This window comes from Fistularia commersonii, chromosome 29, assembly GCF_037954325.1.
Source record: "Fistularia commersonii isolate RoL2024-O1a breed Wild chromosome 29, RoL_Fcom_v1.0, whole genome shotgun sequence".
Taxonomy (NCBI): domain Eukaryota; kingdom Metazoa; phylum Chordata; class Actinopteri; order Syngnathiformes; family Fistulariidae; genus Fistularia; species Fistularia commersonii.
The window spans coordinates 4,695,829-4,722,545 of record NC_141312.1 but is presented as its reverse complement, the minus strand read 5'-3'; the positions used below and the strand labels follow the sequence as shown (position 1 = coordinate 4,722,545).

At 40.0% G+C, this 26,717-nt stretch overlaps 2 protein-coding genes across 7 annotated transcripts in view; one reads left to right on the top strand and one right to left on the bottom strand.

Annotated features, from left to right (window-relative positions):
* Nucleotides 1-986: 986 nt before the first annotated feature.
* Nucleotides 987-8,893, top strand: trim47 (tripartite motif containing 47). Its single transcript, XM_086176603.1, has 8 exons — nucleotides 987-1,252; nucleotides 1,546-1,757; nucleotides 4,890-4,935; nucleotides 5,210-5,305; nucleotides 5,826-6,050; nucleotides 6,287-6,309; nucleotides 6,416-6,537; nucleotides 6,894-8,893. Exons 1-8 carry the CDS (start codon nucleotides 1,070-1,072, stop codon nucleotides 7,421-7,423), a joined length of 1,437 nt encoding a protein of 478 aa, XP_086032729.1. The 5' UTR covers nucleotides 987-1,069; the 3' UTR covers nucleotides 7,424-8,893.
* Nucleotides 8,894-9,892: 999 nt separating this feature from the next.
* Nucleotides 9,893-26,717, bottom strand: part of trim3b (tripartite motif containing 3b) — a 33,779-nt gene continuing 16,954 nt past the window's right edge. For 5 of the 6 annotated variants that reach the window (XM_086176598.1, XM_086176600.1, XM_086176599.1 and 2 more), the window contains 16 exons: nucleotides 23,921-24,096; nucleotides 21,014-21,143; nucleotides 20,190-20,300; nucleotides 19,892-20,043; nucleotides 18,932-19,112; nucleotides 18,671-18,772; nucleotides 18,494-18,592; nucleotides 18,257-18,409; nucleotides 17,375-17,753; nucleotides 16,824-16,927; nucleotides 16,531-16,698; nucleotides 14,843-15,011; nucleotides 13,840-13,881; nucleotides 13,245-13,315; nucleotides 12,425-12,565; nucleotides 9,893-12,329 (listed from right to left, as the gene is read on the bottom strand). In XM_086176598.1, the coding sequence (XP_086032724.1) occupies nucleotides 12,177-12,329; nucleotides 12,425-12,565; nucleotides 13,245-13,315; nucleotides 13,840-13,881; nucleotides 14,843-15,011; nucleotides 16,531-16,698; nucleotides 16,824-16,927; nucleotides 17,375-17,753; nucleotides 18,257-18,409; nucleotides 18,494-18,592; nucleotides 18,671-18,772; nucleotides 18,932-19,112; nucleotides 19,892-20,043; nucleotides 20,190-20,300; nucleotides 21,014-21,143; nucleotides 23,921-24,066 (2,301 nt within the window). In that variant the 5' untranslated portion in view covers nucleotides 24,067-24,096 and the 3' untranslated portion in view covers nucleotides 9,893-12,176. The remainder of the gene's footprint in view (nucleotides 12,330-12,424; nucleotides 12,566-13,244; nucleotides 13,316-13,839; nucleotides 13,882-14,842; nucleotides 15,012-16,530; nucleotides 16,699-16,823; nucleotides 16,928-17,374; nucleotides 17,754-18,256; nucleotides 18,410-18,493; nucleotides 18,593-18,670; nucleotides 18,773-18,931; nucleotides 19,113-19,891; nucleotides 20,044-20,189; nucleotides 20,301-21,013; nucleotides 21,144-23,920; nucleotides 24,097-26,717) is intronic. The other variant, XM_086176602.1, reaches the window with a different exon arrangement.

Sequence of the window (26,717 nt, the reverse complement as noted above, 5' to 3'; positions counted from 1 at the left end):
TTAATGATGGCAGCTACAGAAGGAGACCTTGACCTGAAAAACTATGATTACCAAAATCACCCCTGGAGGATAAAAGATCTCAAAAGATGTGATCATGCAATTCACAGAAAGAATAAGAAAGTGGCCTTGAAGTTACCATTACATCACCCTTGGGTTCTTTTTATTCTTCTCTTTCACATTTTGGAGACGGCTCTTTTGGTACGTCACCATATCCGTAAACTTTTGAGCTCCTCTCCAACCCAAACTTTTGCTCCTATCGTTTCTCCCTTCCTCCCCAGTTGGCGCTAACATCAGTAGCATTAGCACACATTTTTCATAAGATAAGATAAACTTTATTTATCCCCATAAGGGAAATTCCTTTTTTTTTTTTTGCATATACTTGTCCATTTAAAAAGAACTTCTTTGATGACTTGGGGTCTGTGAAATCACAATAGCAAAGGTGTTGCTGTCATAGTTGTCTTTCAAGTCTAGCTTTTTTGTCATTATATAAAAGGCCATGATGTCACAAGGGGACAATAATGTGGAGATGGTAGGGGCGTGCACTAACACGTCCAGGTCTCAAGGAAATTGTTGTGCCAGAGTTTCAAGTAAAATGTAACAATAATAAATAATAGTAGGAAATTGTATAAATAGTAAAAAAAAGGGGGAGATCCAGACCCCAGCCTTGGACTGGGAGGACAGGAGGGCCCACAGTGGTTCCCAAGGGGAGAGCCACCACTAACACCGCCCTCAACAATAAGTAGAATAAAAGTACATCCAAGAATAATGTCGAGTAAGTTTCCTTAAAACTAAAATGTATTATTAAAATAAAAATCTTCAGGATGAGTAGTGCCACTGTGTGTGCGCGTGCGCGTGCGGGAGCAGGTAAGTAGAAACACGTTGACGGAAAATCAACAGTCCGACGCAAAGGGGACTGCAATCTGATTGGTCAGAACGGAACATGACGCAACAGAAATAAGCCCGCCTTCCCTCCGCGCCAGCCTCACTTCTCACGGCAGCAGTGTGTTGTGTGTGTTCGTATGCATGCACGTATGTATGTGTATGTGTGTGTTTCCAGGTCTCGGAAAACATGGCATCGGCCTCGACATCCGGAGAGGTCCTGAAGAAAGAACTCACATGCGCTATTTGTTTGGACTTCTTTAAAGACCCCGTCATACTGAAATGCGGGCATAATTTTTGCCGTTTTTGCATCTGTATGCACTGGGATGAAAATGGCGGAGACTATGGATATCAATGCCCGCAGTGTCGAACGGTAATTCGCAAGTAAATAAATGTTTTCGTTTGTGTCGTTATTTATAAAGGTAGCTAGTCGGACTCCTGTACAGAACAACAGCCGTGTCAAAGGTTATGTACAGCGTATTCGTGAAATAGCACGGTGGCATCCGTTAGCTAGCGTTAGCTAACCAACTAAGCACGCACGCGCACACATACCGTTACTTGTTTGTTTACAGTCGTTAGTATTAGCAGGCGAACGTCTCCGTGCGGGTTATAACCTCCATTTCTGCGTTCACTTTTTCTCTGCATCGCCCCCACCGCCTCTCTCAGGTTTTCAACAAGAGGACCTTCACTAAAAACTACCTGGTGCAAAACCTCGTTGCTAAATTGGATGACTTCGAGGCTCTGGGGGCTTGTCCTGCACCCGCCAAGCCTGCCGACGCCAACGGGAAATGCGACCAACACGGAGAGGAGCTTAAACTCTACTGCCAGACTGACAAAAGGCCCATCTGTGTTGTGTGCAGGGAATCCAGATCACACAGGTAAGCATCCTCCGCACGTTACAACCACAGGATGGTGTTGACATTCAAAGATTTAAAGTGTTTATGGTCGTATGCACAGAAAGAAAACGTGCTTCTCTGTGCAACGACATTCCTAGATGGTATGGCGAGGCTTTGGGAACTGTTTTGCGAGTTAGGTAACTGCTGTGCAATTGTAACAGTGAATGTACGAACTGAAAAGTAAACCGTCAAGTACAGCTGATCGTTCAGAGGCAGTCCATAATTGGAAACGCCTGTGAGCTGTCTCTGAATGTGGCTGCTGCACAGAGTTCCTCATTTTCTTGGTCAAACATTTCACACTTTAGTAGCCCCAGCCTGCGAGTCAGAATGTGAACAGTTGTTGCTGGAGGTGGGTGAGGGTCCTGAGGATGGAGGCAGCTCTCCTGTGGACTCTACACTGTGGTAGATGTTCTGCATGCCATGATGTTAACATTTCTGCTAAAACTTTGATAAGCTAACACAAAACTAGCATATGCATTCAGGTGTCCGCAACGTTTTGCCCCAAGTAGAGACTATCTAAAGATTGGGGTCTGGTGAGGTTTTTATGGGATGTTCAGCTCTTTTCTCCCTTTTCAGGAGGGGGATTTTGGGTAGAGGTTGTGGATGTTAAGGCAGAAGAAAGTATTTGTATAAAAGAATATACAAAAGTTTTGGGGCTTATTGGCTTCAGTGACACAAGGGCATGTCACCTGCAAACCAACAATGCAAATCTATTAAATGTGGTTTTAGAGTTGAAACACTGAGGTCCTCATCAACTCCTGAGAAACTGCACGCTCGTCATTCTTGAAACACACATGAGTACAGTTGGGAATTGATTTAAGAACATAAATATTAAAAAAGAAAAATAGTCACCCCAGTCAGTTCTTCTTTAAGATAAGACCATAGTTTATTGATCCCCGTTGGGGAAATTTTTGTGTTGCAGCAGCACAGGGCAGAGGACAGTTATCAGAAGACATCACACAAAGGATAAAAGTAGAAACTGCTACGTGATGTTAAATTTGCACGCAAATTTGCACATCACGTGCATCGCCCCCCCCTCGTGCACTAACGATGACGTAACCCAAGGCCCAGTCTAAGACACAGCCTGGTACACCTAGCTGCCCTCTTCCATAAAGTGTGAAAAACAACTCCTTATTAGGAAGTAACCTTGACCATCGAGATGGTGGCACAAATCACCCACTCTCCCCCAAAGGGGGCGAATCTTCCTCAACTGCACATCCCACTGGACGCGCCTCAGCGGATGTCTAGAGAGGGCGAATGATCCCCCCGGGGTGACATTCATTCGGGTCTGGGATATCACGTCTGTGTATTTCTTGACCTGTATTAAACCACTCATTGCCTATCAGTTCCTGACAGCTTTGATGTTTTTCTTGGATCACATCTGAACACACGGGGCCACAAAGTCCGGTCCCGTGCGGAGGCTGCGAAAACGGACAGTGAGAATAGGAGTAAAGTGATGTTAGTGAGTGACAGTGTGTTGTGTGTTGTCCAGCCTGCTATTGTACAGCCTGATAGCTGCAAACGCAGAGGAGCATCTAAAGCGATGATAGTTTTTAATAAGACAGCTTTGACCCTGTGCAAAGACATCTGCCATTTTTTTCTGGCATGGAGGATGATCCTGTTACAAACAAAATTTAGAGGTTGTGAGTTCTCAGTGAATACGTATTTTGAATAAGGAATGACAGCATGCCCTCAGTAGCAGTTTGCAACCTTAAGTGAGAAAATTTGCCAATTTGGATGGTTGTTTGTACAAGACACAGCTGACAGTTCATCCATTTTACATCAAGGCCTTTTTACATCAAGTAACATTTTGACATTCCGGAAGTGAACAGCAACAACAGCACAATGCAAGTAATGATTCAGAGTATGCTGATTTGTCAAAGGGAAGTTTAGCAGCACAGCTGTGACTGCTGCCCCCAAAGACAGAATGTGTGCACGGCTAAATAAGAGGCTGCTTGACAGTGGGAAAAACTAGCACGTATAAGAACCTCGTCATTTCAGGACAGGTGAAGCACACCAAGAACAGAAGTGAAACTACGGTTTTAAAACTTTTTGCAATATATTACAGAGTTCTTCCCCATCATGTCATAGCCGTCGAACATGAATCACACTTTCCCTTGTTTACTCTGTTGAATTTCAGTGTTTGGTGTCAGTGTGAAACTTAACTGAAATGACTAACTTCTTGTACAGACTGGAGCTCTCCCAGAGCATGTTAGAAGCAAGCAGAATCTATTGGTTCTACTGTTGCAACTGAACATCTCTGATCCTGTCAATCAAACTGGGTGCTGGTCCCACAAACCTATGTAGATATTCCTAAACTCTGATCACATTGCTTCTGGAAAATACTATGCATGGAGTTGTTTGCAAAGGTTAATAAAAGGAACATAGCCTAAACATAAGTGCCACACATACTCGAGGTGCTCCTCAGGGTCAGGCCTGGGTGCCTGCAGCGCAGTCTCACTAACAGGTGGTAAGATATCACCATTTAGCCAATCTTGTCTTATCATGACCAACAAGGACACAGGAAAGACAACACAGAAGAGCAGGGGACATGTAATTCACAATAAGACTAACATTGAGTACCAGTAGAGCAAAACCCAACACCAATATTCCACAACACATATTTTGCTGAGAAACCCACTTTTTTTATTTGATCTTGTGGGTGTAATGTTGTGTAATCCGTAGATGTAGCTACTTTCGCCAGTGTGTCAGCAACCTTTATTGAGTTATTGAATTTAACATGCCTTTAGAATAGTCTGTCATTTATATTACCCTGCTTAGTTTCCCTAACTTTTCCTTCTTTGAGATGATGATGCATCTGTTAGCTTAACTCATACTGCTAAAGGACAACTTTAATTTGTTGAGGTGTCTTTCAAAGAGCCATTATGTTGTTGAACCCTTGGCTTCAACTGAAAACAATATTTACCTGATATTGGTAGTCATGCACTACTGGTTAATTGTTTTTCACATCAAACAAAAATCAGCATTTGAGTTGATGATTTTAGACTCACTTGAGTGTATTGAGATGTTTATTCGGCTTTGGTATGTGTAGGTGTGACTTATTCTCATGTAACCCTCAAGCTGCCCACTGTATGTTTGTTTTGTTTTTTCCAGACATCATGAAGTTGCACCAATACCAGAAGTTATGAATGACATGAAGGTAGGCCAATGTGAAAAATTTTGCGCCGCTCGGCTGCACCAAAGGTATTCTTAGCCTCGTATTCTCACTGCGGCTCGCTGTATGTGGCCACACATTGTGGTGATGCAAACTGTTTTCTCTGCCATGTATTGAGTCGACTCACAGCTATAAATCAGCCATTAGCCTGTATGTGCCGTCATTGTGTACTTTACATATGGCAGCTCCAAAAGGTTTTTTTTGTTTCTAAATATATATATGATCCTCTTCTCGTTTGCTCTTTGTTTGTGTCTCAAAGAGGGAGCTGAAAATGAGGTTGATGGAACTCAGCTGGGAGAAAACTCAATGTGTACACCTTAAGGGGGTTGACGAGCGCACCAAAAAAGAAGTTCGGGTATGGAATATACTTTCAACTTGTTTTTACACAATTGCTTTCCAACCTTTAATGAGGTTTGCAATATGAATTTGAAATAGATATTCTATTTTCAAACTTAGCAACTCCGAGCTGCACCCGGTTTTGACTCAGTTTGTGGTTGTGATACTAATTTCCAGTTGTTCAAAAGCTTATTGAAATACCAATATTTCAATTTTTTACTGAAACGGATAAATAAAGTCAATACTTTTGAACATGAGGCAAATTATTTCATGAACAAATTACTCACAAGATCACAATAGCATTGATTTATTTCAAATGTGTTTTCAATTCGCACTTTTGGGACCTAATTACCGACAGGCCGGCCAGTATATATGCTGAGCTTGTGCTTGCACTCAGATGGTATTATTAACTATCATTAACTGAATTTAAAATAAAGACAATTATTTATAGGCTGAAATAAATCCAACAGAAAGTATTAAAGCACCTGTGTCCCCTATCTAATATTTCTCTACATCTTATCTTTCCATCTGATCTTCAGTTGAAGAAACTGAAACTCAAAGAGAAGATTGAGGCAGACGTCGGGGCTTTGGTCCAGTTCCTTTTAGACGAGAGAGACTCCCTGCTCGAGAGCCTGGATGCTGAAGAGGTTGCGACCATGGCTGTCTTAGATGATAATCTGAAGATCGTGGAGAGTCAAGTTGCAGTTGTGGACAAAGCCATAGCTGATATCCACTGTCACATGACAGGAAAAACAAGCTTTGAGGTCAGTCTTACAAATCCAGGATATGCAGAAGAACCTGCTCTGAATTTACTCCTTAATTCTGAATAGGTTCTGCAGTTTTGGATGATTGCATCTGGGTGCTTCTCGTTCAGTTTAAAATGTTTTAAAAATGCTATAAAATGGGCCACAGAATATAAGAAAAAAATCAATACTACTGAAGATTTGAAGTTCTCTCGAAAGTGAAGTTGACATTTTATTACTGTTTGTCCTCTCAACAGAGCCTTGCAGAGACATTTAATGAGTAAGTAGCTGTTTTTTTAAATGATCCTATAATACCCATGCTGTGCATGTAGACAGTTATTTTACATTAAAAAAAAAAAAAACATAATAGAAACTCTGCTCAACAGGGTGATCCATTGCAAGCCTTTCGTGAACCTCGAGCCAGTTCATTGTTTGACAGAATTCACAGACTTCTCGGGTCCCTTCCAGCTCATCATGTGGAAGAAAATGATGCACGTACTGCACACCAGTGAGTTTCCACGACAGTGTATCAAATACTCTGAAAATGTTCCTTCAAACAATGCAATACGAAATTTAAACAATCCGAGCAGGGCAAGGTAAAACATCAGTGGGCCAACTCTTGATATGGAAGGATTTGTTGTCGATGCCAGTAAAGTGGGTATGCTAAAAAAACGTTCCTGTGTTGTTGGAAATGTAAAGTTCAAACTACAAGATTATTCCTTCTCTAGCAATCCAGGAGAGAATGGCTCAGACCTGTATCACATTTACATATTTATTTTATTTTGAGTATTCTGGGAACAGCTGTGGGCTTAGCAGAATCAGTGTCCACTTCATGTAATAATCTTTTCCTTTCTTCCTTCTTAGTGCCCCAGAACCTCACCTTGGACCCAGATACCGCACACCCAAATTTGCTCATCTCTGATTTTGACACCAAAGTAGAGGAGGGTCGCGTTCGCATCCAGGAGCCAGACCTGCCTTTTCGCTTCACCCGCTTCTGTGGCGTCCTCGCCACAGCTCAGTACGCCGGTGGGCAGCACTACTGGGAGGTGGATGTGAGAGACAAGGGCGTGTGGTACCTTGGAGTCACCACCGAGTGCAGCAACAGGAAGGGCTTTGTCAGCCTGACTCCCTCTGCAGGGTACTGGAGCCTGTGTCTGCAGGACCGTCTCTATGCCAATGAGGAGGACGGCCGCATCCCCGTGGCCGACTACTGGAACTCTCCTCGGGTCGGGGTTTACCTGGACTATGATAAGGGCCGTCTTAGTTTTTATGACGCTGTCACGATGAAGAGGCTCTACATGTTTGAAACCTGCTTCGCGGAGCCGGTCTACCCGTTTTTCAGCCCGGGGAAGAACGACCCGGGCAGCAGGCTGCAGATATGCCACTATTACTAGGAGAGATGTGGCGATCCTTTCAAGTAACACGTCTTGTTAACAAAGTTTTATCACACAGCCTAAACCGGTATGGGGATCCTAACCCTTAACACATGTAGATCACACATCTGAGTCTGCGTTATTCATAAAGAAGAGATTCTCACATAAAAGTGTCTCGCCACACTAATCAAGAGTTCAATCTCTCTCTTTTTTTTTTTTTAATATTATACATCCTCAACCCTAGACACACACTGTATGCCTGTCTGACAGCGGCCAAGGTTGAGAGGTGTTTTGAATTCCGCTGTGACATAGATTCCCGAGATGTTCTTGTTGTCAAGAGCATCTGAAGCTCCTATCACAGTGCCATTCCCGTGTACATAATTTGGGTGTACGAGTGCCGCTGTCTTTATGTGGGATGTAACGATGTTCCTTGAAACAATGGCTGACAATCCAGATTAAGGACAATTTTAGATTCTTGACTAAAGTTTGATACTGTCTACTAGGTTTTCACCTCAGCTCTGTTTTTGTGTTTAATTTTATTTCTAATGGAAGTAAATGTCAGTCCACTTTTTTATTTTATTTTTTATTTTACACATCTTTGTGCCTTTTTTGTGATGCACATTGTTCACACTTTTGTACTGTTGCTAATTTCTTTTTGATTTTAATAGTTGGTATTTCACTGTTCCTCATTATGAAAAGTGAGATCAAGGCACTGGTGCTTGTTGGCTGTATTTTTAAAAATCCAAATGCACATTAGTGACAGAAACGTAATTTTTAAACCATCGAAGCAGACTGTGAACCTATACAGGCCCCACACATTTTATTTTTTAAGACCTTTTAACAATAAACAGGGCTTGCTGCTGAACACATACTTATTTTGTCTGGTTCAAAGTTTCCTGCTTTTATGAAATCCTCCAATATTTTGAATATTCTCATTTTGTCCTGGTGTAAAATTTTATTTTTTCATTCTCTTGGATCAGTTATATTTGAACTCTATATGCATGTGGGTAAATATTTTAAGCTTTATTTGTAGTTAAATTGGGAACATTTCCACTGTTTGCCACCTTACATTGCTCTGTGGTGATTTTTTTTTTTTTTTTAATTTTATTTTTTTCTTCATATCAGGAACATTTGAATTATTTTTATAGCATGAACAGCAAGCATTTCAAAACGTCAATGACCACTTTTAAGATGCTCCTTTGTCCACCTTGTAAGCTGGTTATTGTTGAGGCCGCAGGCTCTCCTCTTAAACTGTGGTCTCCTTATTGATAAGTGTTTTTGTCTTAATGTCACTCATTTGATCCTCAAACGTATATATAAATATAAGTGCTGAGCTTCTTTCAGGTTATGCATATCTTTTCATTTACTGATATGTGTGGAATAATATCTCGGTCCCGGCCTGTGGCCTCTTTCATCTGCTTTGAATGTTTGTTACTGGACTTTACACGATTAAAAAAAAAAAAAAAAAAAAAAAAAAAAAATACAGAGAAACGTTCTTAATTTTCATCCCTTTTTTAATGTTGTAGTGTACCACATATTGTACATTACAACTAAAGATTTGTGTTAGTCAGTCCCTGCACATGTTCATTACATACGGTGAGCTCTTCCTCATTTATCTCACAAGGCCTCTAAAGACGAGCGTCCTCTGTTCTGTCCTGCCTTCATTCCATCTCTGTTGGAGCCAGCAGTCCTGTTCGAACTCCCCATTCTGTTATTTTTTTTTTTTACTGTTGGAACATTGAAGGAGGAGGTGAGAAAATCTCTCTCCATCTTTGCCTCCTGCTTGGCTACTAATTCAGTTTAGACTTTTTTTTTTATTCACTGCAGGACGTGTTTTTTTTCCATCTAGAATGATACAGTGAAAATATTGGGCTAACCTTTATAGGTTCATCTGTATCCACTGAGTGGCTGATTTCACAACTGTGAAACTGTCACATCTTGTTCTCAGGTTGGTATTATTGAACATTTTCAGGAAGCTATTTGGAATTTATTTTTTCAACAGTAATCAAGTCTTAGATTTTAATATGTTGCACCAATGCTGCAGGGGACAACTATGTATCCATGGCAACACCTGGCCTCTTCTTCTGAGAGAGAGCCAAACAACCACAATGAACACATCCAGATATGGGCTTCTTCTGTGACTCAGTGTTGGTTAACCCGTAAGTCTGATATTTTATTTTCTATTTATGTTTTATTTGTCTTTTAATGAGGATGGCAATATTAAATATCAAATGACATACAATGTGAAAAATATGGAGTTGAAATTGCAAAATAAGTTAAAGTGACGTTTGAGGTTGGAATGCTTTTCAGAATAAACAAGTTTATGTAGACAAAAAAAGATGATTTAAACACCTTGTGCCAGAATAGAACTAGCTATTCCACAGAGTATTTTTTTAGTTCCTCTATTGGTTTCATTTTCAACCCATTCTAGAAAGAAAGGATGAATTAAATGAAAGTTTTATTACAGAAACCACACGGTTTACACAACAGTCCATAGTGCCGTTCTTTTAATATTTACAATCATATCTTCCATGATTACAAACATTACATGTAGTGATTACTTCTTGTATAACTGGCCTTTAGTGAGATACTCTTGGCTGCACATCCTGTTCTATGCATTTATTTGAATTTTTGTTGTTGTGCTTCCTCTATTTCACACGAGTAGGTCAGGATAGTTCTGCAGTGAGTTGACCTGGAAAAAATAAATTAGGAATACAGTGAACGGAGCGGGAAATTGTAGAAATAATCAATAACTGGGTGTAGTTTCTTTATAAAATAGGTGGAAAAAATGTGCTCACTGCATGTCAGCTGGTGTTTTGCCACAACAAAACCCTCAAAACACAACTACAGATCAAGGTGCTCATTAGCAACAACGGGATTATGATTGTAATACAGTATACTATCTGATTATGGTAAATGATAACTTTACACTGAGGCATATATATTACTCTTGCAAACTAAATAACTCTTATATTTGTATTTTGTGCAATGTTCAACAACGACTTACGACGATACATTTTGGCAGAGGGAAACATTTGACTGGTGAGCTCAGTGGGGAGAGGCGGAGGACTCTTCAGTGTCATGGGCTGTTTTAAGGGGCTTGGGGGAACCAGTGGTGCCCCCTGTGGCTTAAACCACAAGTGCACACTAATCCAGGAGTAAAACGTTTAAATTAAAAAAAAAAACATTTGAATGAATCAATGAGAGGAACCAAAACATGTATTTAACTCAATGTTCTATTTACCTGATAAATAATATATCGGAATTTAAAATAAAAATGAGCACAAAAAATGTAAGAAAATTAGGTGGACGATAAATAATTTTAACTCAGGGGAATTCATGAATCCCTTTTTATTGATAAAAGTTGGCTTTTTTTTTTCTTTATTTGAACTACATTGTTGTGAAGCCCCGGCCTTTAAAAGTCCAAACTGCACCTGTAGTCACAAGCAGCAAGGCCTATGTACAATGATGTTTGCCTAAGAGGAGACAGCACAGATGCACCGATTAGAAAAATAATTTGCAGAAGAAATCACATAGAAAAGAAAAAATAAATAAATTAAGTCCTTTGAAAGTATTAAATACGACAAAAAATGTGTATACAGCTTTGTTACATCTTCGCTTGCACGTCATCCATTTGGCTACTGCTTGGCATAACCTTCCTTCTATTGTATTAGGCTATGCTCCAGTGTTGGTATTAGTAGGTTATATAGTGAAATAACATGGATGCTAAAGCTATATATACACTTAAATATGCATATGCACAGCTAGACTAGACGGTAGATGTGAATATACAAAAGTGCATATACTCAGTCATGTACAAGTTTTGGTTAATAGAGGTGAAAGACTAGGACTTGACCCTGAAGTAGAGCTGGTTCTCACATTTGTGTTCAAAAGTCTTGCAACTGGGACTTTCTTTATATCAACGGTTGTGCTTTCTTGATGTTCTGTTTTGTTTTCTCTTTGGATGCCAAAACAAAAGGCTTGGGCCGACACAGCAGACGACACGGGGAAAAAAAACGGGACAAACGTGCATACGCGAGGGGAATCCTGGCAGAGGAATAAGGTGCAGAATGAGAGTAAGAAACAACACATTCCTATGTGTGTGTACTGTGGTGTTTTGTTTATTTGTTTGTCTTTTTTTTTTTCTATGTTAATTTTTTTGAAACCAGCAATGATAAGGTAGCGATATCGTGCTCGCTTTTGGAGCCCGCTGTCATGCAACAATTTTGACGAGAATTCCTGGGGGCTACCAGATGTGTAGCATCAACCCCCTCCCCCATGAGAAAACAGGTAGTTAAAATCTTTTTTAAAATCTATCAAAATCAATTTTTGTGCCTTAGTTGCTTTGTGGGTGTTGCCTGTCAATGCTGCTCCCAAAACTGAACTGTATCACCAACATCTGACTGCTGGTCACCCCACAATGAGCTCACACTCGCGGAAAAGTAAACACCCGCTTCCACAAACAAACGTCCTCTCCATTTTGACTTTGAGGGGCTTTGGTTCGAGGTCTTTTTCCTTGTTCTTGAGGTCAAAAAAAAGAAATAATATAAATTTTTGAAATAAAGACTCGCTGTTTTGGATGATAATTCTGGGAGGCCCTGTCATTTTTTTTTTTTGTTATATTTTCTAGATGTTATCTTTGTCACTATGTAAAGACAAAATTAAAAAGGAGATTCATTTGTGAAACCCAGCGGCTCTGCATCCACAAGCCTCAGTGTGTGTGAAGGTAACAAAATCGAGCCAAAGTTGCGCGCTAGTTGTTTCTTCCCTTGATCTACTGCAGGTATCTGTAAACCTTGAAGCAGTGGTTGCCAGAGTCTGCAACAGCCACGTGTCCGTCTGAGGTGAGGGCGAGGCCCTGCGGGCCGTACAGCGGGTCTGCCGAGGTGTTAATGTAGGATAAGAAGGAGCCCGTGCTGTCAAACACCTGGAAACCGCAGGAAAAGACGCAGCTTTCACATCTTGAAAACCACTTTTTTTTATCTAAAGTTAATTTTACGGATCATCTGCAGCCTGCCTCACCTGTATCCTGCTGTTACCCCAGTCGGCGACGATGATGTTCCCGTTGGCGTCCACGGCCACACCGGTGGGAGCGTTGAACTGGCCGTTGCCTTCGCCGTGAGAGCCGAACTTGAATAGGAACTCCCCGTCAGCACTGTACACCTGCAACAGGTGGTGAGTGAAACCATATGTCTAAATCCCCTCAGGCCACTGTTGGATAGAGATTTTATAAGCTAAAACTGACATTTTGCCTAAAGATCTGAAGTATGTTAAAGCTCATATTAGCTGTTTATATATTAGCTGTATATATATATATATATATATATGTATGTATGTATGTATATATATGTATTTATATATGCACGTATATATATGTATATATATGTATGCATGTATATATATGTATGTATGTATATGCATATTTATATATATGTATGTATGTATGTATATGTATATGTATAAATATGTATATATATATACACATATAGGTGCATATATATGTATATATGTATAGGTATATGTATGTATGTATGTAAATATATATATGAATATATATGTATATATATATATACACACGTGTATATATACATATATGTATGTGTATATATATATACATATATATGTATGTATGAATATATATATATGTGTGTGTGTGTATATATATATACATATATACATGTATGTATGTATGTATGTATGTATATATATATATATATATATATATATATATATATATATATATATATATATATATATGTATGTATGTATATATATGTATGTATACATATATTGGTGTATATATACGTGGATTAGTCCTTTGGGGATTTTTGGTGGTGCTTACCTTCACCGAGTGATTGTGAAAGTCGGTCACAATAATTTCATTCTTGTTATTTACTGCGACAAAGTGTGGACCTGGAAAAAGAGGAGGAAGAGTTTTAAAATGCCTTGCCGCAGTTGGAAAAACAAAAGAGGCCTGTAGTTTTGTCCCCCCCCATGTCTTTAAATTGTTAGTTGGCTATTCAAACTCATATTTATCTAGTCTGATCTGAACTGTGATATGCAGTTAAAAACTTGAGCAGTTCGACCAAATTATAAGACGATTTGCTTGATTGTTCCGCTTTGCTCATTTACGATTTTCTAAAGGCGCGGATTTGTATTTATGCTTTCAAATTTGTTTAAAAAGAGACACGTGTTAGTGATTATTTTATCAACTTGACCATTTCACACAAAAACAATGCACATGACAAAATGGTGCTAATTGTAATAGTCCATGATTATTACAATGGCGTGTGTCTGATCGTCACAGTACAGGCAAGAGTCGATCAATCAACAGTCCAACTTCTCAAGAGGTCGAACACATAATCGGGGATTCAGGTTAGACAGAGGGCACCGCACTGTGGGATTAAGGTTGCAGCAAGGCCACACTTAGTACTTACTGAAAACTGAGCCAGATTTATTAATGTTTGGGCCGAGTTTGTCTGAATTGGAAAAAAAAGGAGGAAGAACAGAAACAAAGATAATAAAAAAGGAGTCAGCGATAAATGATAAGCGACGAAGAGAAAAATGAAGAAAGGGGCGTGGGTCAGCAAAGCAGAGGGTCACTGCATCACCTGGGACGATGGCGACAAATATAAACACATTTAAATTTTATAACAGGATTTTAAGTAAAGCATTGATTTATACAGAAAAACAATTTTTTTTTAAAATTTATCTGGATGTTTATAAAAAAAAAGTACACCTGACATACTTGGTTTTGGAATTTTTACTTTTGGAGTAAAACCACTTCAAATTTCCTGCCTGCCGGTATTGGATTATCAATGCCAGACCGTGTCGAACCGTGTCGTTCGCATTTGATCTGTATTGGTTTTCCGAATCCAATTCAAACACCTAAATCTTCTTAGGATAGCTTCATTAAAATGATCAAGTTAAAATTAAAAATAAAGTTAGCTTTCAAGTTTTATGTTCATCTACACACACAGGGAAGCATCACTGGTAGAAGTGCAATAATCCAGTGACCGAGAGCTGAATGGGGTTTTCTAGAGGACATTGAATTATCACTGTTGAATTTATTTAATTATCTGAATTCAATTTTAGATTTTGGGCAAGGGTTTGAGTTTGAGAGCTAAGTGATGGAGCTGTGTTTTCATTTTCACATGGTCAGAGAAAATTGTGTATGGCATTTTTCAATCAACAATTTTCCAATTATAACAGAAACATATAATTCAATTTCAGGATTACATTGTAACTGACGTTCACCACATCATTTTGAATAAAATCCCGAGGGATTAAGTCGAAACATTTTGCAAATCATTTTCAAAAATCCAAATTCTTCCATTCACGATCCTGACATTTTGGCAGCTGGTGAGCAGATCTTTGGATCTTTATGCTTCCTGCTCGTGTTTAAAAGAGAAACTTCGTGATGTCACGCCGTCTCCTCACCTGCAAACTGCCTGTCGGACGTCCCGCGGCCTCCGAACTTTGTCACAAGCTTCCCGTTGGATTGAAAAATGAAGACGCAGCAGGCCTTGTTGTCCACCGTGATGATGTGTCCGTTTTTATCCACGGCCACGCCCTTCGGACCCATGAGGCGGCCAGCGCCGATCTTGTTCTGGGGAAGATAGAAAAAAAAAGTTGTTTTGTTTGACTGAAGAGAGTCTTCTTTCCCTTTCAGCTGCTTCCTTCAGGCTTGTCACAGCGAGTCAAGGGCCACATCGAGATACAATACATATTAAAAAAAAAAATGCATTTGTTAACAGTACATATACAACTCGTCTCACATTTGCTTTGAAAATAAAACCAGCTTGGTTTTTGAAGGCTCTGACTTTTGCTTACATTTCTCGCACAAACCGTTTTTTCCCTTGTAGCTTAACGTCCAGCTCATTTATGTGTGTCAGTATGTCCACAGTAAAGGCTAAATCACAAAGCAAATTTATGCCGTTCAGCTCAGGAAATTCTCAAGAAGCTCCAAAAATAAAATAATCTCCTGTTTGAGCTTTCGCATTCGTTGATCCTGTCATTCAATCATACACATCAAGTACGAATTCTGCACCAATCTTTGGCGGGCCGCATTAAAAAGACCAATGGGCCGGATGTGGCCCGCAGGCCGTAGTTTGCCCAACCCTGATCTTACACTTTTCTCTGTGTCTTCTTCTCCCACACCAACTAACTTCATGTCCTCTTTCACCACATCTATATATCTTCTCTTTGGTCTTACTCTGGACCTCCTGCCTGGAAGTTCCAACTCCAGAATCCCACCAATATATTCATTATCCCTCCTCCGTTAATGACCGAACCATCTCAGTCTGGTTTCTCTGACCTTCTCTCCAAAACATCTAATATGTTCTGTTCCTCTGATGGACTCATTCCTGATCCTATCCATCCTCGTCACTCCCAAAGAGAACCTCAACATCTTCATCTCTGCTCCCTCCACCTCTGCTTCCCCTTTTTCCCTCAATGCCGCCTTCTCCAAATCATCTCACCCCTGTGTTGTACACCGTTCCTTTTATTTGACTGGGGAGAGTAAAAGAAATAAACACTTTTATTTAAGTTTTTCAGGCAATAATTTACCACCATCTGGAATAACAAGCTAACACATGCAAACAAAGGGTTACATTTCCTTTCCTTTTATGTGCGTTAAAGATTGAAATACATCGAAACACATCTGGTAATGTTTAATAACTCTTATTTACACACTCACAAATGAATGAGAGGGAACCAAGTGAATGGGGCACGGTTACAGAGAGTGAACAGAAAGAAGGTGGAGGATTTGAAGTGACCAACGGAGAGGTTGGAGAAGAGATGAAGAAACCGATGCAAGCAGGTTGGAACGGCAAGAATGAAAGTTGTAGAGGTCGGTGGCGAGACCAGTCGGGCTGTTTGAGTTCGAGACGGCGGCACTGAAGAAAGGACAGGAAGGTAGCGAGGACGACGATGTTCGAGGAGGACGGAGAGGATCGGGAATGAGTCGGCGATAAAGTCAGACTGAATTGGTTTGGACGGAGGAGGGAGAGCGAGGATCTGTGCGGAAGGATGTTGGACCTGGATATCGAAGTGAGTCGGTGTGAGAGAAAGAGGATGGGAGGAGAGGGTTACATGGAGGCAGATGAAGAAATCTTCTTAGATCTCACCTTGAACTTGCCATCCGGGGAGAAGATGCTGACCCATCGATTGTCGTAGTCGGCTACCACGATGTCACCGTTCATGTCCACGGTGACGCCCGTGGGCCTCTGGAGTTGCCCCGGCGACCGACCCCTCACCCCGAAACGCATCTTAAACTGTCCATCATTGGTGAATACCTGTGTGTGATTCCAGCGTGGAGCGGGGCACAAAAGGAGGAAAAACTTGACCAAGTTTAAGGGTAAAGTGTAAACAACAACAGTTTCTAGCAAAGCCGGTCACACTAGAGGGATCGGTATCTCACCTGTATGCACTGGTTGTTGCTGTCGGCAACGACCACCCTGCCGTTGACCGAGGCTGAGATGCCTTGCAGATTGGTGAACTCCCCTTTCTCCCTGCCCCGGGAACCTGTCAAATAATTACACTCTTAGTTCATGAAAAAGATCCGACTTGACCTAGGAGAAAAAAAAAAGATGTTTGAAATATGGTCATTGGTCCAATGAGGCGGGGCTTTCTGAGAAGGACTTCCATTACTGAGGTCAGGCATTTGTCTGACACAATAATGACGCTTTATATTACATTTATCAGTTGAGCCAGTTTGTTTAGGATTTACATTTTTCTCACTTTCTCTTGCTTCTTTTTTTTTTTGATTAAATGTCAGCATTCTATCCCTGTAAACACGACACCGACTCCACCAAACAGGTATCCTGGCGTGCAACGCGATGCAATTTGAAAACATTGAATTATTACAGGGAGCAACATCAATATTTTGGAATTTCTCGATCTTTTATTCCATTTCTGTATAGTTTCTCGAAATGGCAATAACATCTTCCCAGGATGTTTGTTCGGCCTTACCCACTCGGTAGATGAGCTCATCCTCAATGGGGTTCTCCTTCTTTTTGGTGGTGCTGTACATACTGGAAGGCCGGCGCACCGCTTTTTGACGTATGTGACCACCTGTCCCGCTGGGGGACTTGACCCTCCTCTTAACGTCATCTGGAGATTGTGGCACATCTGATGGCTTAACCACCCGTAGGCGGAATGGGCTGCCGCGTATGGGCAGGCCGTACAGCAGCAGTGCAAATGAGTATTCTCCCTCAGAGCGTAACGTGTAGCCCACCTCGTACGTCCCATTCTTATTGTCCGTTATTTCTGTCTCCGCGGCCCGGCTCCCGTCGGCAGAGGTTATCTCTGCTTTTAAAGCGGCGTTTCCCGTTCGCACCAGATCCCCATCCTGTGTAAAAATGTGCATTATTCAGCTGAAGTTACTATTCAGGAGACAACATCGCAGTATTTAGCCAATTAAAAATTGATATTCATACAAATAAATGGCAGGTAAACAGCGTCGCTAGAACAATTAGCCACAAATCATTTCTTTTTTTCTGACAGATGTGTTAAGAGCAGAACATTTTACTTGTCCGTGTGTCATTTAATACAATTTTCAAGTGCAGTGTTTCAAGCTCCTGCAAAAACATCCACACACAATCATTATTTTGTAGTTCGGTTTTCATGTTTGCAATTCGATAAGGAATCGCACAAAAATGTTCAATTTACTTTGAGTTGGACATAAGTAAGCAGCGTTTGAAGCTCCCTGCAAAACATCTTCACGCAATCATTATTTTGTTCAGTTTTCATGTTAACAATTCGATAAGGAATCGCACAAAAATGTTAACCTTTGTTCTTGTTGGACAAAAATAACAGATGAAATGACACGGCAGAAGCTAAAGAGGACTGTACTTTGTCTTTTGTGGTCACAGTAATGGTGTGGTGCTGCCCCGCAGCCGCATGACGGAGGCCCTCCCCCGTGGCGACGGACGTGTGCGCCACCGCCGCTGTGGTGAGGAGAACCCCGAGGTTCTGGATGGATCGTCTCAGGCCTTCGGTCTCCACCTGCGCAAAAGATAAACAAACGAGATACACGATGTATTTCTGCAGAATCCGGTCGAGCTCAAAGACAAGAGCGCCATGTAAGACCTGGATGTTTAGGTGAGCGTTCTGATGCGGCCTCTCCGGAAACTCATGTCTTGCCAAAGCCGTCACCCGTTCACTCATCTGCTTCTGAACTAGCAGCACCTGTAGTTGCCAGATATACATGCAAAGTTATTTCTTTAAAAAGTGCTGGAGATGTATTTGTGTCGACTGCAAACTCACCTCCGTTGCGCTGCCGTGGCTGAGAGCTTGCTCTGTGAAGCTGCAACTGCTCTGAATATGATCTTTCCCCTGGAGAAGAGATGAAAGCTGGGCCTGCAGGACCTGCTCCCAGGTAGGTGGAAAGAAACGGGAGAGAGACAAAACAAAAAGTAAGAGGCTTGGAAGAGCAGTTTGGGCTGTGAGGTAAGAAAAATAAGATGAGAGTTTTGAAAGATGACATTTTCAGGGACGGTGAAAGATGACGATGTGAAAGACGCCGACCTTCTGCTTGGTGCTGCAAATGTTCTCCAGGTCTGTGATGAGAGCTGTTTTACGCTGATGCAGAGCTCGTTCCAGCTCCTCGAAGGTACTCGTGATCTCAACCACCGCCTCGCTCTTCCTTTCGTTTAGCTGGCGAGAGATCTCGCTCACCAGGTCGATGGCTGCCGTCAACTGAGGGAGCCTGTAAGAGCACACAACTTATTACCGCTCGCACATACATATATCAATATTTTTTAATCATATTTTTCATATAATTATTACATTATTATATTATATTATATTATATTATATTATATTATATTATATTATATTATATTATATCATATTGATATCAGATAGTTTTGGTCAATTAAATTTTTTTATTTACATCTGTTTACATACGCACATACATAAATATACATATTTTGGTACCTTTATAAATGCACTAAGTACGTTAAATTAATTGATTATTAATTGTTTATGTTTTTGGTGTCTTTTTGTTTGAGTTATAGAGAGTTTAAGATAAGGAAGGCGTTTGATATTATGAATGTATTTGACATTGTGATACTGGATGGGAAAATTCTGAAAGAAAAGAAAACGGAATATCTGAAATCTTTTTACGCTTTTGTTACACTCAATACCACCCCTAATCCCTCCATCCATTCATTGTTACACTGATTTTGTAATGCTTTGTGATACATTTTGTACTATGCTTGTTGACTGTGGATAATAAGGAGCAGCTCCTATCTTTGTCCACAGACACACAGCAGGTAAAGAGTAAAAGCAATATCAAGCAGAAAGGAAACACAATAAAATAAATTACCCCATAAAAAACATTTTTAGTGATGCAGCTCCAACCCAAGCTGATGATTATTTAATGTCACGGCATATATGTCTGGACATAGAAGATGCAATTTCGAGGCATATTTCTTAATATCGCAAACAACCTGAGATGGTCAGTTTCTTGAACTGTGTACTGACCTGCTGTGTATGGCATCCAGCTGTGTTTTCAGTGCAGCCTTGTGTTGTTCTACAACATCCGGCAGAGGAACGGTCATGTGTTCCCGGTGCTCGCCTTCCGTGCAGTCCAGACACATGGCCGTTTCACACGACTCGCAGTAAAATTCCATAACCTGCAGAGGGAAGCAAACCCTGTAAAAAAAAAAGCTCCTTCCTGTATCAAGGGCATTGCAGACAAGCAGACAAGATAAACTGCTGTGTTTTGCAGTCTTTATCAGTATTATTGGTAAAAACATGGAGAAACAGGAGGACCCGATACCTTTCCCTCATGGTTCGGACAGCAGAGCGGTTTCCCCGCAGCTGCAGCGCTGACCGACTCCAGGACGCTGCAGGCCTCTGGTCGTGAGCACTCCGGGTCCCGCTGCAGCACCTGCGGCAAAACATTTCAAATCTGCTTGAACTTTTTTTCTGAGAAGCGTTTAAATGTCGTGCAAGATTCTCAAATGTCATTCTTGTTGATTTCTGCTAAACACTACATAAACACACGCTACTGTTTACAACTCTTCATTTAGTGCATTTATTATTGTACACTAATGTTTGCCTCAATTAAGAGGCATCCAAATCAGATACAGATTTATATAAACAGTGATCACTTTGCTCAGTTGTGGACTTCATTTCACTTCAAGCCCAATTTGAGGGGCTGCAGTCCCACATTCATTTTCACTGGTGATGAACAAGTGACGCTTATGATGCATGAGGAAGAAAAAATTGGCATTAGCTTGTTTAATTAGTTTACAAACACTTTTCCCAGAAATTCCAATATTTCACGTTTTCTGCAGTTTTATTTTATTTTATTTTATTTTATTTTATTTTATTTCATTTTATTTCATTTTATTTCATTTTATTTCATTTTATTTTATTTTATTTTATTTTATTTTATTTTATTCATCTATTCATCTATTCATCTATTCATCTATTTATGCTTTATGCATTTATGTATTTATTTTCAGTTTTTGTTCACATCCTTCGAGCAGTGTTACATCCAACAAAAAGTGTTTTGGACCTCCTGAGTCTGACAGAACAAACAGTGACAACAAAAAGAACAACAATAAATAAATACATGTAGCAAATGAAGAGTCACACCTCCATGAGATTAGTGATGAAGAAGTTGTTTTGCAGAGCACACACTCCTTTTTCTGGGAGGATGGACGTCTGTCGACACACTGGACACGAGAGGGTTAGAGACTCCGGGGGAATGTAGTTCTGGAGACAACTGGAAGGATAGAATTGGAGAAAACATTTGTGAAAATGTAACTTTTCCTGACAAATTTTATTTTTTTACATTTTTTAATTATTCTTGTAATATGAATGTCCTTTCACAACAAAACAGCGGATACATGTCAATAACTGGATCTGCAGCCTCGGGACCAAATACACACATTCTTTTAGAGTCAGGAGTTTCTGACTGATCGATCCACTCATTGGGAAAGTCGAGTAGCTTGCGATTTGGGGGACGAGCTGAAGACGGCGAGGTACTTCCACGTGTTTGTATGTTTGTATGTGATTATACCTAAATATGTAGAAGTCACTATCTCCCACCGGCCCCTGAAGCTACCTAAACTTCATGCAGGAATTCAGCAGGAATATGCAGATTACGCTGCATCTCTGGCTCGAAGCCTTGCAGCCACCCTGCATGTGATCAGGAATGAGATACGTAACTGTTTATCCTCATATTCTGCGGTAATTACACTGGTGATTAATGTGGCGAGCGACCAAAGGTCATTGTGGTGGTTCGGGCTCCAACAAGTATGTCTTGTGCATACTAAAAATGTCCTTCTTAATTGAAAGTGCCACAAAGCCACATATCAACAAAAGCCTCTTCTGCAGCTGATAAACTTTTGCCGAGAGCTTTTCAGTACTACAAGGCACTTGAATGTGATTCTCCTGCTGTCAGCTCCACAGGAAACATTTATACCTCCATAGACCTCAGCGATAAAGGTGGAAAAGTCAAAGGCAACAACTCAGGTATTTATTCTCACTTTATTAATTTGCAGTAAGTCCACTAGTTCTTTAATAAAGTGCCATAAAGTTGGCACTTTATATAAATAAAGTAAAATATATATTTTTGTTATTATTTATTACATACTACATTTATGTTGGAGAACATATCATTATTTGATTACTATATATATCAATATAAATGTTTTTAATAATATGGTATATATTATATGCAATTATATTTTTTAGGAAGGGGGAAGAAATTCTAAGGAAGAGAAGGAACGCAATCTATTAAAATGTGAAAAACAGCTGTGTTATCTTGTGTGTGACTTGTGTTTAAGCGTTACTCTGTCAATCATACAAACATATGTTTATATAACTGCAGAAAATGCTCTTTAAACAAGGAAAACTTACAAGCCCTCACTTTTGAGAAAGTGCAAACTCCAATTTTATCTTAAATGTGGTAAATTAGGGAAAGTACACACAGTAGAACAGATAGTTTCATCAGCTCATGCTCTTTCGTAAAATGTTACGGCACTAAGGATGGCTTGGGTTGCAAACAAAGCAAACAAACATAAACACAGATTTTTTTTTTTTATACAGTGATGAAAATTGAATTTTGCATCATCTGAAATAAACACACAATCCATGGACAATGTATTATCCTAAGCTGAATGCCAAACATGTTATTAAAATATTAAGATGTAAGTCTGTACTTAATGGTACATAATCACAGGAATAGAAAAAAGGGGTACAAGATTAAAAGAGGCAAAAAAAAAAAAAAAAACATATAAAACCGTTTACGCCCAGGAGGGAATTCCAGAATTCTGTCAGCCTGCTCGCCACTAAGACCCCAACCAGTATTGCAACATCTGTCTGGCAGCATCCCATATAGCTCCAGACAAAAATCTGTTCACCTCAGCAGGACTCCAGCTCACATGGCACCGAGTTAAACCAGGGATTAAACTTGCTCTCCAGTGGGCAAATGCCCCTCGTGCTGCTTGGAAAAAGGATTCAGCTAATTCTCTGATTATTCCAAACCACACTATAAATATTTGTCTGATCGTAGATTTAGCGGTAAATGAGTGGGAAACATAAGCCTTGTACCCAACCATAACCTTTGTACCCAACGATCCGTTTCTGGCTCGATCTCCCACCTTGACCCGGCTCGGAGGGGCCTCTGTGAGCCACGCCTGAGAGCGTGTCATCGTTCTTAGAAACCAGATAGAGGTCATTGTGTTTCTCAATAATGAATACTGTCTCCGATCGTGGGGAATGCGCTCGTAATCTTTAAAAGCAAAACTTTAGATACGCAGTGCTGGTGGCATCCGAATGAAAAATAATCCCATAAATGGGATATGTCAAGTTTACAGCCAGGTTTGCCATTGAAAAATGAGAGCATGTACGTGGGGCTTCATTCCTCTCTATATCCAATGTGACGGCAGAGACACCTTTCAAATGGGTCATTTCAGCACAATGACTGGCAGTAAATGGAATATGCCTGCCTACCTCACTGAAAAGTCTTTAAAAACGTATTCCAGCGAAGCTAAAATGCCCTAAAGTGTACATTCTGGGACCGATGCTTTCACCATTCTATGAAATAATGGTGGATTACAAGAGATATACGAATATAGAGAGGAAAGTACTTTTCTGAAGATTTGCCTGTGAAAAGCACCGGCTGATGAGGCTTTATTTGTAATGCAGATCATAATGCTAATGAAGTAACAAAACTAGTTATTACAAAACGCAACATCCTGCTTTGTCACAATGGATTACAAGATGAGAAGCAAGCTACTTTTAAGGGCTCCTTTTGGAAAAAGCAACTTTTATATGCCGTCACGACATGGATATGAAAGTGATTTTGGCTAAGATAAGCTAAGCTAGTTCAATGCAGAATGAACAAGAGATGCAGAAACAAGGATTTCACCATGATTTAAGAGTCCTTAACAAATGTGCTTTCAAGATGATTAGTGGATTTGTGTTTTTGTCAAGTTTTGCTTTAATAAATAAAGGCCCGCTTGTGCATCGAATGGATTGGAGCGCGTTAGCTACCTTTCACAGAAGGTGTGCAGACAGGGCAGAACCTTTGGGTTTCGGTAGTGATCCAGACAGATGCTGCAGACCAGAAACTGCTTGTCTATCTGACGCACCACAGGGCTGGTGCTCCCAGACTCACGCTTTGCCATGGCCGAGGACATTCAAAGCTGCGGGCCCCAAGAGCAATTAACCTGCGGAGAGACGAGATATCAAGACGTTACTATTTATTTTTGAAAATTTGTAAGTCGCTTTGGATAAAAGCGTCTGCCAAATGACTGTAATTTAATGTAATGTAATGAAACAATGACATCCACACGTAGCATTTCCGGCTTCTGTATCTGAACCGCTGACGCTTTGCAAACTCCACACAGGAGGTACCAGGAACTAATAAAGCCCTTTAATTCCTTGATTAGCACAAAAAAATGTCTTCTTTGTTGCGGCATTATTTCCTGGGTAATACCAGACAAAGGCCATCTGAAAGAGAGCCGTGTTAAATCGAGGCTTGCCCCAGTCATGAGAGAACAGCAGCAGCAGATATAGAAAAACCAGTGCTGCCATGTACCTGGCTTTAGGGTATAATCTGGGTTAGAATAAACCCCGAGGCAGCAGAATAAAACTATGGAGTCGGATTCAATGTGGACAAGACGGAATAATTCTATAAAGGTGCTGATACAAAAAACATATTAAAAACAAACTTCTATCTCTGCACCTAGATTTATTGTTAAGCATAAATATTTCTTGGACAAACACGTCTATGACGAAGAAGAATGTGGATCTGTTTTTCCATCTCTTGTATTTGTTTAAGTTAGAAATCCCTCTTAACCCTTTAATACAGATAGGACCGCTACAGAAATAAAGGAGATGGATTACGTATGAAATTATATATCAAAAATAACATGGCTTGTAGTATAAAAGCCTTTATTGTAATTAAATATGTATTATGATACAAAGAGATTTTCATACACAAGTACATAAAAAGGTATGTGTACTTCACAAAGCCCTACAATTTAACTTTTATTTGGTAATGATCTTATAATTTTCTATTTAGCTATTTCTGTAATTTAATTCTAAATCATTTAAGTTAAAAAAATAAAATAAAAGTCTTCATCTTAAAGAACTGCTAATTATTTTATGAAGGTGGATAATAGGCATATAAATATTGTTGACCAGGGATTCTATCCAAGTATCTAACAAGTCATTTTTTTGTGACCCATAGTAACTTATTAAGACACAGGAAATTGTTTAACATGCTGTTATGCACAAAAATAATACATCATGAAATAGACTCAAAATGACTAAAATTACTAAATTATTTATTATTTAAAATACTATCTAGAATTACAATTAAACATGAACTCTCTCTATATATATACACATATAAATCTTATATCTTGAACTTAAAGTGGAATTCAAGTCAAAATTGTTTATGTCTAAAATCCATCCAGGAATGTTTTCCATATGACAAAAAGCATGGCTGCAGTAGAGACATTGAAATATGGCATATCAAAATTGACACTTAAATAAGTTGATTTAACTGCAGTCTTTTACTGTCAATTCTTGGAAAACATAACGGCATCCAGAGAAGATGAGTAGAAAAACACATTTTACAGTAGCAGAATTTTAAAAGGAGACGCTCTCCCTCCCTTTGCATCAATTCATCTATTATAGAAAACCAGCTACAACTGCTGAAAACTCTGCCTAGCAACACAAACCAGGACTGGCCCCAGTGTGTCCCGATTTTACAGTCATCGCTGCAATCCCACACCATATGGCATAATTACAGTGGCATGTTAAGGATGCCGCTTTCACACGTTAGCTTTATTTGTGAAAGAGGATAATCATGGGGCAGTCAGAAAAACATCAGTTCTGAAAGCCCGTACATAAACACCCCATGAGCAACCATTAATGTTTCATGACATGTAGGATAACGGTCCACAGTTTGTTTGAAGTCCCCCGAACTAGGACTGGGAAAGCGGACTTTAGAAATATAGCTTGCATGCCATTCTTCTCTGTGGTGCAAACTGGCTCCAGAAATGTAGTCCAGTCACATTTTTCACAACACAATGTATAATTCATGTGTCAGACACAGACATGTTTTCATGCACTCACACAGACACAGAATAAGTGACAAGCAGAATGTGTTTGTCAGGCTTTAAGATGTAGTTATGAACATTATGTGCTCAACGACTTGAACACAAACACACTGAAGATCATCCCCCCACCAGACTCTCCCCTGTCTGCACATCTGTCAATGCTGGATCTAATGCAACCTTCAATCCCTTACGTCCAAGCTGCTCATGATCTATTGTCAGTTGTTACCCACTGTGTGCCTCACACACACACATACACACACGCACACAAGCGTCGTGCAGCATCTCTTTGAGGTAGAAAAGAGAATCATTTTGGGTCGCTAAAGGTGACGCCCCAGGCTTTGTGCAAAGACATATCACAATCACACTCTGTAGAAAACCAAATTTCAGACATTATTAGTTTACAGTGTATATTGTGTTGTTAACAATTTCTCCATAACTGTCTTAAAACCCGTGTGGGTGAAACCCTGTGCAGCCTTCTGTGCATTGATCATAAGGGCCCCATGGTAACACACACACACAAACACACAGACACACACACATGCACACACACACTCCTCCAAAGCAGGCATTGTTCAGCACGCACGCAATCATTCACACCATGGAGTCTCTCCTCCTCGTTTTCAAAAATTCTACAATAAATTAGAAGTCATGTTAAGGATTTCAAATGCGTTTAGATGACATCACAGCAGTCCTTCTAAATGTTTAATCAACTACAGTTT